General features: G+C 40.5%; 1 protein-coding gene across 1 annotated transcript in view; it reads left to right on the forward strand.

The window, feature by feature from the left end:
- Positions 1 to 4747, forward strand: part of HEPACAM (hepatic and glial cell adhesion molecule) — a 17557-nt gene extending 12810 nt beyond the window's left edge. The window contains exon 8 of the mRNA XM_025049166.1: positions 4711 to 4747. Coding sequence (XP_024904934.1) covers positions 4711 to 4747 — 37 coding nt within the window. The remainder of the gene's footprint in view (positions 1 to 4710) is intronic.
- The last annotated feature ends 7988 nt before the right edge of the window (positions 4748 to 12735 follow it).

Raw genomic sequence — 12735 nt, forward strand, 5'->3', positions numbered from 1 at the left:
GCGAGCAGGACGAGGCTGGCCCGGTGGGGATTAGCGCCTGAGCCGCCCCGGGACCCGCCCTCCCCCGGGGACGGTGGGGAGGCCTGAGTCGCCGGGAAGCGAGGCGAGGGGAGATCCACGCGAGGGCGCGCGGGTCTCGCCTGCGGAAGAGTGTGAGCATGCGCAGACGGGGCATGCTGCGGGCCGCGCGAGAGGGACCTGGGAGTGAAACCCCGTCGCGTTTGCTCTGGGTTCACGGGCCGTGCTCTCATTGGATATGGGCTGTGCACCCTTAGAACCTTATAGACTATTAAATTTCCGGCCCAGTCCCCCAAGGGTCTTATGGGAACTAACATCAGTAACCTAACCCCATGACTGTCCCATGCCATTCCTAAGGATCTCTTACGCTTCCCATCCGCTTCCCTTCCCTCCGAACAAACGCCTGGTTCCTGGGACACTTTCGGCAAGCCCAGACTAGAGAGACCACTTGCCCAAAACGCACAACTGTTATAAACTGTGGGAAGCTGGATCCTGGTTACTGGGCGTTAAGGGAGCTGTTCTGAGCAAGGGAAGGCAGTGCCTTGGAATCACCCTTCTCTGGGCACCGGGCACCTGGCACCTGGGTAACTCTGGACTGGTGAGAGAGGACCTCAAGCACATTCCTTTGACCCCTGACCTGGGCCCTAACAAGGACAAAAGATTCAAGCCCCCGTGCTTGGCCTCCTCCCAAAGCCTCCCTCAGCGGCGTGCCAAGCGTTCTTTCCGTCTCTATTCCTATATTCTCACTCACTCCCCTGGCCCAGAAAGCTAGGTCAAGTGAAGAACTGATTTTTAATCCCTCATATCTAAGCCTTCTCCCTAGCTTCCTTACAAAACGAGCCTTTGAAACAATCATTATCCCCAGGAAAAGCTGTTGGGCTTCCTCCAGCTGTGAGAGAATAAGGTTCGACTTTCCAGAGAAATGATGGGGGAGGAGAAGGCTTACTGCTCCCAAGCATGTCAGGGAGACGTGATGCAACCCTTGGCCTCCGCCTTCCAGAACCTGCCCTGCTCCCAGAAGCTCAGGAGACTGGAGAAGGGCGACTCCCTAACCGTACAAACATCAAAATACAGAAAGATTGGGCCACTGTGTAGCCAGGCCATGCCCATGCCCTCCCCCCTATTCCAGCCGGCCTCTGAAACAATTCACAGGAAAGATAATAATCTGTGTGAAGAGAGAAGGTAATTAAAAAGCTGGCAGAGGAGGCCTTCTGTGTGTTCTGACCTCTCTTCCCTAATGCCTCTAGGGGTCCTTGAATTCCTGGCCCCTTCCCAACCCCTAAACTCCAGCTCTGACTCTCCACCATCCCGCAGAGCAATTCCCAAGGCCATTGTCTCTACCTTAGCACTGGAGCAAGTTTGGTCCTTGCCCTCAGGGCAGCAACATCTCTAGTCGGTCCCTCCACCCTTACCTGACAGCACCCCCTCCCAGCTCCCTGTCCCTGTGCACTTCTCCAGGCTCATTTGAGCAGGTGTGCCTTTGCAGCCTCCCTTAGTTTGCCAGAACTGCTCCCCTAACCTTCTCAGGTGCCTCATCCAGAATGAGATAAAGCAAGTGCCTAAATTGCTCGGGCATATGGGAGTTGCAGGACTTGGAGAAGGGGTACATTGCTGGTCAGCCTTGAGGGGCAAGGGTGAAGGTTAGGTGAGAAGAGAGCATGCCCCACTGCATTCCCTGGTGCTGAATCCCTGAGGGCCCGGCTTCCTGGCTCAAGCCAAATCTGCCTTAAATGGCAGGTGGAGGGGAGAGGGTTAAGTAAGGAAGTGGGTTTTGTTTCTATTTTATTTTGTTTTGGTCTTTATCTTTGTATTACTGGCATCTAGCAGAGTGCCTAGCACATACTGGATGCTCAATAAACTTGATGAAATGACAACTTTCTTCCACGTAAGCAAGGAGAACAAAACAAACAGTTTTAAAACACCAGTTATTCCCTTTTCTCTTTTCTTCTCATCTCCCTTCACCATCCTTCACCCTCTTTGCAAACCCCAAATTGTCCATTCCAAAACCATCGTCATTCACCCATTCATTCATTCACTCAGATGTGCTTTCATTTATTCAAAGACCTTTGTTAATCTACCATTGACCAGGCCCTGTACTAGATAGACACTGGGGAAACAGCATAACTACGCCATGACCCCTGCCCAGAAGAAATCTCTTGGAGGAAGACAGATGAGTAAGCAGATTATTACAATACAGCATGAAAGATGCAGTGACAGAATTAGATACAAGGTGCTCTGGGAACATACAGGAGAGTCATCTAATCCAGACTAGAGGTTGTCAGCAAAGGTATCTTGGAGAAAGACAGGTCTGAACTTAGTCTTAGAAAAATTAATCAGGTGAAAAAAATAAAAAATAAACATGAAAGGACACATATTCCAGGCAGAAGGATCAGCATGTATAAAAGCTTGGAACTGTAAAGTAAGTCCAGAGTAATTAGCACTCACAAAATGTGGATTACCCAGGGGCAAATGTGTATATAGCTCTGTAACAGAAGGCTAGAGTCGGACTTGTGACAAGGTAGGAGAGTTGAACCTGAGACTCCTGGATTAAGTTGGTATCCTAGAAGGGACTCCAGTTGGTAGTATCCCAGACTTCGAAAATAAAAATTCAGATCCTCTCTGGAGAATATCTTCTCCTAAATTTTTCAGAGATTAAGATCAACCAAAGATAAGTTGACAATGAAAGGTCATTAAATACAGAAGGAAACAAATCACCACGAATGAGAGTCAGCAGACTAAGAAGCAATAGATTTAGACCCCCGAGGCTTTCAGATATTGAAATTATCAGATATGAAATATGAAATAATTATGAAATACTTGAAGAAATAAAAGACAAAATTACAAAAATGAACAGGCAGCAAGAGACTATCGAAAGTGATCTAATTTGAAAAGGAACAATATAAAATTTTTATAAATAAAAATATAATTTATTGAAATAAAAATGTAAATAAAAGTTAAGCAGCACATTAAATACAGCTGAAGAGAGTTATTTAATTGGAAGATGTATCTGAAGAAATTTTTTGAAATAAGACACAGACAGACAAGGAGATGAAAAATATGAAAAAGCGATTAAGGGATATGGTGTGTAGAATGAAAAGCTCTAACACATAAAAGCTCAAAGGAAAGAATAGAAAGATGGAGGAGAGGTAATATTTTAAGAGTAATGACTGAAATTTTTGTCGAGCTCATGACAAACATAAATATACAAATGCGGGAAGGTTAATACACAAGATATATAAAGAGACTTTCACATCTAAATAAATGCAGTAAAACTAGAGTATATCAAAGACAGAGAGATCTTAAAAGTAGTCAAAAAGAAAAAGATGGATCATATACATTTAGACAACATAATGAAAATCATTAGAAAGTAAAATAATATCTTTTAAATGATGGGCAAAAATAACTGTTAACCTAAAATGCTGTACCTAGCAAAGCAATCTTCCACATAAAAGGGCGAAATAAAGATATTATCAGATGAATAAAAACTACAGTTTATCATTAACACTAAAAGAACTTCTAACAGAAATATTTTAGGAAGAGGGAAAATTATTCCAAAAGAAAGATACAAAAAAGAATGGCGAGCAAAGAGATGAGTACAAAGAGAATGGTGCCTTATAAAATGATAACAATAATATCTAATCTGTAATTTCCAAATCCTGACAAATAAAATACAGGGAAATAATAGTATGTAAATTGGGTAGGGGTGAATCAGAATGAAACTACTCCAAGATCCTTGAATTTTTTGGTAAAGGGAAAGTGGATAAGATAGTAACTTCAGATTTTAAGTATTCAGGGGAACGTTATTGCGGTAACCACTATGACAGAATTGGTATAAGTTCCAAACCAATAAAAGGGAAAATAGACTAAAGAAACAACAAACACAAACTCAATCGATTTTTTTAAAAGCCAAGAAAAGGGATAAAGAAAAGTGGGACAATAGAAAGCCAAAAATAAGATAGTAGAAACAAGGCTAAATAATAGATTACAGATAAATTATAAATCGCCTACATTCATCAGTTAAAGTACAATCTGTTGTATTTTTAAAAATCTAGCACTGTATGTTATTTAAATGAAATACACCCAAAATAAAAGATTTGAAAAGCTGAGTAAAGTAACGGAAAAAGAAATACTAGGCAAATCATTAGCAAAAGGAAGGTGGGGTAACTATTGACATAAAACAAATGAACTTCAGGACAAAAAGCCTAATTAGTAGGATGACTGTACATCCTGTTCGCCTCAAACAGTCCTCGCTCACTCCCGCTATCTAGCGTCATTATTATTGCACACCCTTTGCCTTCAAAAAGCATCCCAGTTAAATAGACAACCTCCCTTATTATTAGGAATAAATAAAATGCCTTGAATTTGGGTGCAAATAATTTATTTTAGGAAACATTAGTAGGATAGTAAGGAAGTGGAACAGGAAAGAGATTAAAGCCAATAAAGACTTTTTGTTGTTGTTGTTGTTTGTTGTTGTTGTTGTTGTTGTTGTTGTTATCAAACCCATTAACAATGTGGGGCACCCTAGAAGACTGTTAAACAGATTTTAGAATAATCCCAACTGGGAGACAAGGAAGGGGGGTGGTATTTATCCGCCAAATCCCCATCCATCATTGGTTTCGGGCTACTTCTGGAGTCTTAACTCTCAGGACTTCAGCTTGCTCCGCATTTGGTCCAAATGTGTGTTCCAAACAGAATTGCAGATACTCACAGAAAGAAGCCTTCGGTGTAGAGGTAAATTCTGAGGAGTTACAAATGGAGCCTCAACAGGGTCCGCTACAGAGGTAACTACATAATATTAAAAGATTTAGTTCCCTAAAAAATGTTAAAACTGCATTGTATGTACCTAACCGCTAAATATAAGAAGTAAAATCAATAGTGTTATAGGAAGAAATTTTAAAATCTACATTTGCAGCGGAAGATCTCAACATACCTCTCTCGAATACTAATTGGTTAAATAGGCTTTAAAAGATAGTAAAAAAGTATAAGATTTTAATAGTTTAACATACAAGCTTGGTTTTTTTGAAAATGTGTATAAAAGTCTACACCAATTAAAGATTTATTCTTCTAAAAAACCCATGAAGTGTTTTCCAAAAATTGACCTTATGCTAGAAAGTAAGGCTCAGTAAATTTTGAAGAATTGGTATCATACTGACTATTCTCTGACCACAAATTAAATTAGAAGTCAACAGTAAAAAAAAGTTATATAAAATTCCATTCATTTGTATATTTAAGGACACAATTCTTAATAAGTCATGTGTCAATAAAGAAATTATGAAAGAAACTTTAAAACTTAAATCTACACAAAACTATAAAACTCCTAGAAGATAACAGAAGAAAATCTAGCTGACCTAGAATATAATAAAGACTTTTAAGATACAACACCAAAGGCACAACCCATGAAAGAAATGATTATAAGCTGGACTTCATTAAAATAAAAAAATTTTGCTCTCTGAAAGACAATATCAAGAGAATGAAAAGACAAGCCACAGACTGGGAAAAAAATACTTGCAAAGGACATATTCTATAAAGCCCTAGTATCCAAAATATACAAAGAACTCTTAAAACTTAACAATAAGAAAACAAAGAACCCAATTAAAAAATAGGCAAAAGTCAGGAGCAGACTTCTCACCAAAGAAGATATACAGATGCGAAATAAGAATATGAAGAGATGCTTCATGTCATATGTTATCAGGAAAATGCAAATTAAAACAACAAGATGCAACTACACACCTACTAGAATGGCCAAACTCTGGAATGCAGACAACACCAAATGCTGGTGAGAATGTGGAATAACGGAAACTCCTATTTATTGCTGGTGGGAATGCAAAATGCTACAGCCACTTTGGAAGACAGTTTGGCAGTTTCTTACAAAAGTAAGCATACTCTTACCATACAATCCAGCAATCACACTTTTTAGTGTTTACCCAAAAGAACTGGAAATTTATGTCCACATAAAAACCAGCATGCTGGTGTTTTTAGCAGCTTTATGCGTAACTGCCAAACTTAGAAGCAAATAAGATGTCTTTCAGTAGCTGAATGGATACATTCAGACAATAGACTATTATTCAGCACTGAAAAGAAATGAACTATTAAGCCATGAAAAGGCATTGGAGGAACCCTAAATGCATATTACTAAGTGAAATAAATCAATCTGAAAAGGCTATTTACTGTATGATTCCAGCTGTCTAACATTCTGGAAAAAGCAAGCTGGAAATAGTAAAAAAGATGAGAGGTTGACAGGGGCTGGGGGAAAGAAGAGATGAATAGGCAGAACACAAAGATTTTTAGGACATTGAAAGTACTCTGTAAAATACTATAATGATAAATACATGTCATTATACATTTGTCCAAACCCGTAGAATGTACAATACCAAGAGCGAACCCTAAGGTAAACTATGAATTTGAGAGTGGTTATAATGTGTCGACGTAGGTTCATTGTAACAAATATACCATCCAGAGGGGGACACTGATAATGGGAGAGATTATGCATGTGAGGTTGCAAGGAGTTAGATGGAAAATCTCTGCACCTTCCTCTCAATTTTGCTGTAAATCTAAAACTTTTCTAAATAAAGTTTTTTTTTTTACTCTAAACCATAATAAAATACTATATACCAAAACTTGTAAGATGCAGCAAAAATGTCACTAAGAGGAAAATTTGTGGCCTTAAATGCTTATATTTAAAAAGCAGAAAGCCTGCAAATTAAAGAAAGCACCAAACCCAAAGCATTAGAAGAAAAACAATCAAACAGAACCAAAGAAAGTAGAATATGTGAAATAACAGAGAGACAGCAGAAATTAGTGAAATTTTGAAAGAAAAATATAGTACAGAAGATCAGTTGAACCAAAAGTTAGTTCTCTGAAGATTATTTAAAAAGTAAATCTCTAGTGAGATTGATCAAGGAAAAAAAGAAAAGACAAATGATATTGTGAATGAAAAAAGAGAAAATAATTACCAGTAAAATATAAGATGGAAAAGATAATATGAGGACGATATGAACAAAATTAATCCAAAAACAGGCAAAATGGAAAAATTCCTAGAGAAGTTTATCTTACCAAAACTGACCCAAAACAAATTAGAAAACCTGACTAGTCTTGGAACCATTAAAGAAATTGAATCAGAAAAAGAAATGAAAATCTTCCTACAAGAAAAATGTCAGCTCAGTTGCTTTTACAGGCAAGTTCTACCAAAGGTTCAAGAAACTGATAATTTCCATCTTATGCAAACTCATTCAGAAAATACAGAGTAAGTACTCTGGAGTTCACCCTATGAGGCCAGTTAAACTTTGTGTCAAAACGAGACAAGGAAAGTATGTGGGGAAAAGTTATGGGTCAATCCCACCAACATATGCAAAATATTCTAAACTAAATATAAGCAAATGAATCCAGGAATGTGTAAAGGGATATATATCGTGACCAAATTTTATACCAGAAGTATAAGAATAACTTTAAATTAGAAAGTAAATAAATGTCATTCATCAATGTCGTTCACTACCTACACAGATTAAAAGAGAAAAACTATCTCAATAGATACCCTGCAAAATTATAAAATTTAATATTTAATCATGACCCAAAAGCTCTTAAAAATAAAAATAAAAGGAAACTTTTGAAAACCTGATAAGCAGTATCTACAAAACATGACAGCAAATTTCATTCTTAATAGTAAAATATTAGAAGTATTTCTTTTTAAATGAAGAAGTAAACAAGGATATATTCACAGCCATGCCTTGTATTCAACACTGTACCGGCAAAGTAGGAAAAATAAACAAAAAGGTATAAAGATGGGAAATAAAAAAACCAAAAATGCCATTACGTTTAGATTATATGAAATTTCTACATAGAAAACTCCAAAGAATCTACAATTAGACATAACATCAGGGTGTTTCGGTTTTTTATTGCTCTGTTAACAAACCACTCCTAAATGTAGTAACTTCAAAGAATAACCATTTTATTTAATCACAATTCTTTGTGTCAGTGATTTGGGCTCTGGGCAACTCATTTTCTGGTGCTGTGTGAGGTCATTTATGTGACTATATCATCTGGCATCTTGAACTAGAGCTGAATGCTTAAGATGGCCTCAATACCATGTCTGGCTGTTGTTTAGTAGGTTTAGAAATTCTCAGCTAGAATATCTCATCTCTGCTCTATGTGGCTACTAAGATGGCCTCACTAGCATGTCTGGTGATTGACACTGGCTGTTGTTTAGTAGGTTTAGAAATCTTCAGCTAGAATATCTCATCTCTGCTCTATGTGGCTAAACGAAGCTTCTTCACATGGTAGTTGCAGAGCCGTGTTTCAAGAGGTCAAGAGCAGAGGCTGCTCCACTTCTTGAGGCTTAGACTTGCAAGTTCCACAGCGTCACTTCCATCCTATTCAGTTGATCAAAGCAATTCACAAAACCAGCCCGGCTTCCAGGGGTTGGGGAAAAGATTCCACTTCTTTACAGGAGAAGCGACAAGTATTGCAAACGGGCAAGCATACAAACGGGCAAGGATTGTAGAGATTATTGCAACTATCTTTGCAAATAACCTCAACAGGAGGTTTAACAAGTTAGCTAAGAATACGTTTAACAAAATGTGCGTTAAGATCTATGTAAAGCAAATTATAAAACTTTATTGAAAGGTATTAAAGAAGGCCCGAATGAAGAGGGAGGTGTGCACATTTACAAATAGGAAGGCTTAATGTTATACAATGTCAGTTCTTTCTATGTATTCGACTGATTCTACAAGTTTTTCAAGGAACTTGACAAGCTGAAAGACACAAGGAGAGTCAAGACACTTCTGAAAAAAGAAGGGGGCAGGAATCACTCTAGTAAATACCTGTTTTGTGCCACTCTCAGCCAATCAATAACCAATACTGTGGCTGAACCCGTCCTCGTGGTTCTTACTATGATTGCAAGATGTCCTTCAGCAATAATCATCAGGAAACATTGAAAAAGATAAACGTTCATCACACTCACAGGACCTGAAAATTACACAGCACACCTAGGGCTACACAGCAAGGTTGCATGTCTAGGGTTTCCCAGGCCCACTATTGGTGAATTTAAAACATAAGAGCGGGGAGTGGGGTGTCTCCATAGTGTAGTGGTTAGCACATCTGCTTTTCATGCAGAAGGTTCTGGGTTTGTGCCCCAGGTGGAGCCACGGACCATGCTCCAGGTGGGGATCCAGTTCTTAAGAGGAAACGGCAACATCAGTAGGTCAGGGATGGAAGCTGGGGGCGGGGAGGAAGGTGATTAACAGAGAGGGAAAAAATAAGAGCGGGAATTTAAAGCAGGGCAGAGAAAGACAGTAAGTGGCCCAAATGGTCAGTTGTTGAAATCAGTTAAGATCACTAAAACAAAGGAATCTCATTAAGGGGAGGCAGCCCGGCTCTTCACCTAGTTCTGTGGCTGGCAATGTGTTTATTCAAGTGCCTTCGTTGAAGCAGATGCCTCGTAAAAAATGGATGCTTTCGTTTTTGATCTTTAGTTAATAGAGATATATAACTGAAGTATTTATAGGTGAAATGATATGATTTAAGGTTTGCTTTAAAATATTCAGGGGATGGGGGAGGTAAGAAGGATAGATATAAAAAAAAGGCAAAATTATTTTTAATTATTGAAGCTGGAATGATGATAGGGCCACAGGAGTTCATTATATTCTTCTCTCTGCTTTTGTGTTTTGAAAACTTATACAATAAAGATTTTTTTAAAGCAAAAAAAAAAAAAAACCCAAAATGGATGTTTTTGAAATCAAAGCTTAGGTCCAACATTGCATTACAAAAAAGAAAAATAAACAATACCAAACTTATCATACAGCTCTAGTAACTAAGAGTGTGTGGTGTTCATTCAGGAATAGACATATAGACCAACAAAACCAGCTATACATATATGAACATTGGATGTGTGACCAAGAAATCATCACCACTCTTCTGTGAAGAATCATGAAATTGTCCTGATTTCTGACAGCGTCAAATTCAGAGCAAAGCTCCACTTCCTAGGACCCTCCTCAATAGCACCCAGTCAAAGCCCAAATCCTGTAATAGGTTCTTTCTAACAAGCTGTTACTGAGATACTCCACAGTTCTCTGTAGTATGCACTCTCGCCAGCTGCAAAAAGTAATAAACCCAATGTTTTCAACAATAGGCACAGTCCTGGTGGTCTTTAGCTGGAGAGCACTGAGAGGCTGAACACAAAGTACAGTAACTGATCTCCCTTTCTCCTTGGACAAGTGAGCAGATGGTTAAATATTGATGCCAACAGCCTTTGAAGTCTCCAGTTGGACAATATTTGGTCTAGGTGTGCACCATAATCATTGGTGTTGAGAAAGTCAATAAACTGTGGGGTTGAGAGTGTTAGACGTGATTTCTCCATGGACCCTGACATTGCCTGTGATGCTGATGGGACCAGGAGGTAGGGAATAGAAGCTGTACCAGTGCAGTGGCATCAGGGAAATCGCTCCATTCAGCTGAGGGTTGGTCATCATTGTCTCTTCTCTTGGCTCAATTTCCCTCCAGCTTAGAATTTTAGAACAAAGATGAGAATTTGGAGGTTGGGACTGAGCAAACTCAAGCAAAAAAGAAAAAAAATAATAAGCGAAAGGAAAAAAGGGCAGAATCTCAAAGCCGAAAAGGATCCCTAGATGTGGTTGGCGTTGTTGGCCAGGGAGGAGGTGTGCCATTCCCAGAACACTCAAGAGATTAATGAACACATATCTAGTGTTTTCAAAGCACTTGCATATTCACTACTGACAAACCTCATACAGACATTTCACAGAAAAGGAAAGTGGGGTCCAGAGAGGTTATGTGACTTACTTGAAGTCTCTCTGCCAGTAAGAAGTAGAAAGAAACAAGTTCACGACCTAGTGTAACTGACTTTAGTCCCACCTGAATTCGTATGTTTTACCCCACCAGCTTGGCCAGCAGAAGTCCCTGGCTGCCTCTTCAGAGAACCCAGAATAAGAAACCAGAGAAGCCAGAAGCCAGAGGTAGAAAAATTTCCTCTGGAGAGTCTTCTAGAAGGGCACTCATTCCTTGTCCTCTCTCTCTTCTCTCTTAAAAGCAACTGAGTTACTCACAAAACACAAAACTCTAAAACCAGGGGGTAAAGTGAGACACTTTTTAAATGTCACTGGGTCTGCACGTCACCAGGGCCCAGAGCAGACCTTCCTTGTAATTGGAGGTGGCTCCTATCGACTAACATCATCCCTGTGACTCATGCAGTCAGCTCCTCCTTACTGTGTGGAAATGAGACAATCAGGATGCTGATGGGTCAAACTGCTGGAAATGAGCACTGTGGTGTCTGGGAGCCATCCAGACTTACCTCACTGTCGGGAAGTTCCCTTGGCCATCACTCTGTGGATCCCTGTGTGCCCCTGACGCTTGGACCAAGTAAGGTGAAGGATCTCAAATGTCCCACAGGAATAGCTCTGAGTAACTGGTCCCTCCTATGCCCATTGGTTCTTAACACTTGGCTCTCCAGAGCCTGGGAATGAAGAGAGGCTGGAATGGAATAGAGTGGAGTGGAATGGAATGGAATGACAGCAGTCTCCAGGGATGAGGCTCAGGACTGTGAGGCAGGAGCCATTCATTCCTCAGGCTGCCATAGCCTCTGGGACTCCGTTCCTGCAGTATAGCACTGGTAGCCCTCCTCACTGTGTCACCTGTCCATTCTCACTCAGCTGAGGACAGGGCTAGTCATCAATCTGAATTCCTTTGGGACTTGCCATCTTTTTTTTCTCTGAGGGAAATTTATACCACTTTCTGAATTATACAGATTTGAGTAAAATCAAGTTGGCATTAAATCGTTAGCAGAGAACTTGGTTAATCTCCCCAAGTCTAACATATAAACAGAAGAGACTAACGAAGGACTGCTGACAGCGACTCTTGGGGAGCAGGCAGTCAGGGAGCTACACAGGCTTAAGGGCTCTGTACCTGGGAAATCTCAGGTTGGCTGTGTATGCAGTTAATCCATCTGCCTCACCACATTCTTTCTTGTCTGGTCCTTGGCTGACTTCAGTGTCCATATGAATACCCGCTTCATCCCACTGGCCCCACAAATCCTTGACCCCGTAAATTCTACTTTACCCTGCCAGGCACACATGCCATGGAATTTGTCATTGCCCTTAGCTCCTCCACTTCTGAAATACCAAACTATTTTCCGATCCCAATTCCTATTCTTCTAGCTCCGTCACTCCATTAGTTTCATTCTATTCTCCATCTCTTGGAAACGCCCAGGCTGTAGAGACCATGGGCTTCTCTGGCTCTGGTTCTTAATTGGTCTTAGTCTGCATTTGAGAGGAAAAAGAAGAAGCTGTGAAAGAGACCTTCACTCCTCTTGATAGGCTGTTAGAGCTGTGGCTGGCACTGAGGCCAGGCTGGGAAGGGGGAGGAAGAGAGGGAGTCAGCTGGGTTAGGGGCCCCACAGAGAAGCTGGCCAGGAAAGTTGTGAACAAAGGCTGGACACTCTTCCGCTGAGCCCTCTGAGCCCGGCCTTGGCCTTCTGGGAACAGCTCCAGGAAATGGCTGAGATTCCAGATTTGGAAGGAAGAGACCTGTAAACAGGAGCTGGGCTCTGAGAGAGGAGAGCAGCCTCTCTCCGGGGAGGGGGTGGGGAGCTGCAGGGGGAGAGCACTGACATTGCAGACTCAGAAGCTCCAGGCCCATCTGCTACGGATATAGGTTTCAGGGCTAGAAAGACTCTTAAAGATCATTGAGTCCAACCACCTTTCCAGGACCTGA

This window comes from Pteropus alecto, unplaced genomic scaffold (assembly GCF_000325575.1).
Source record: "Pteropus alecto unplaced genomic scaffold, ASM32557v1 scaffold135, whole genome shotgun sequence".
Lineage (NCBI taxonomy): Eukaryota > Metazoa > Chordata > Mammalia > Chiroptera > Pteropodidae > Pteropus > Pteropus alecto.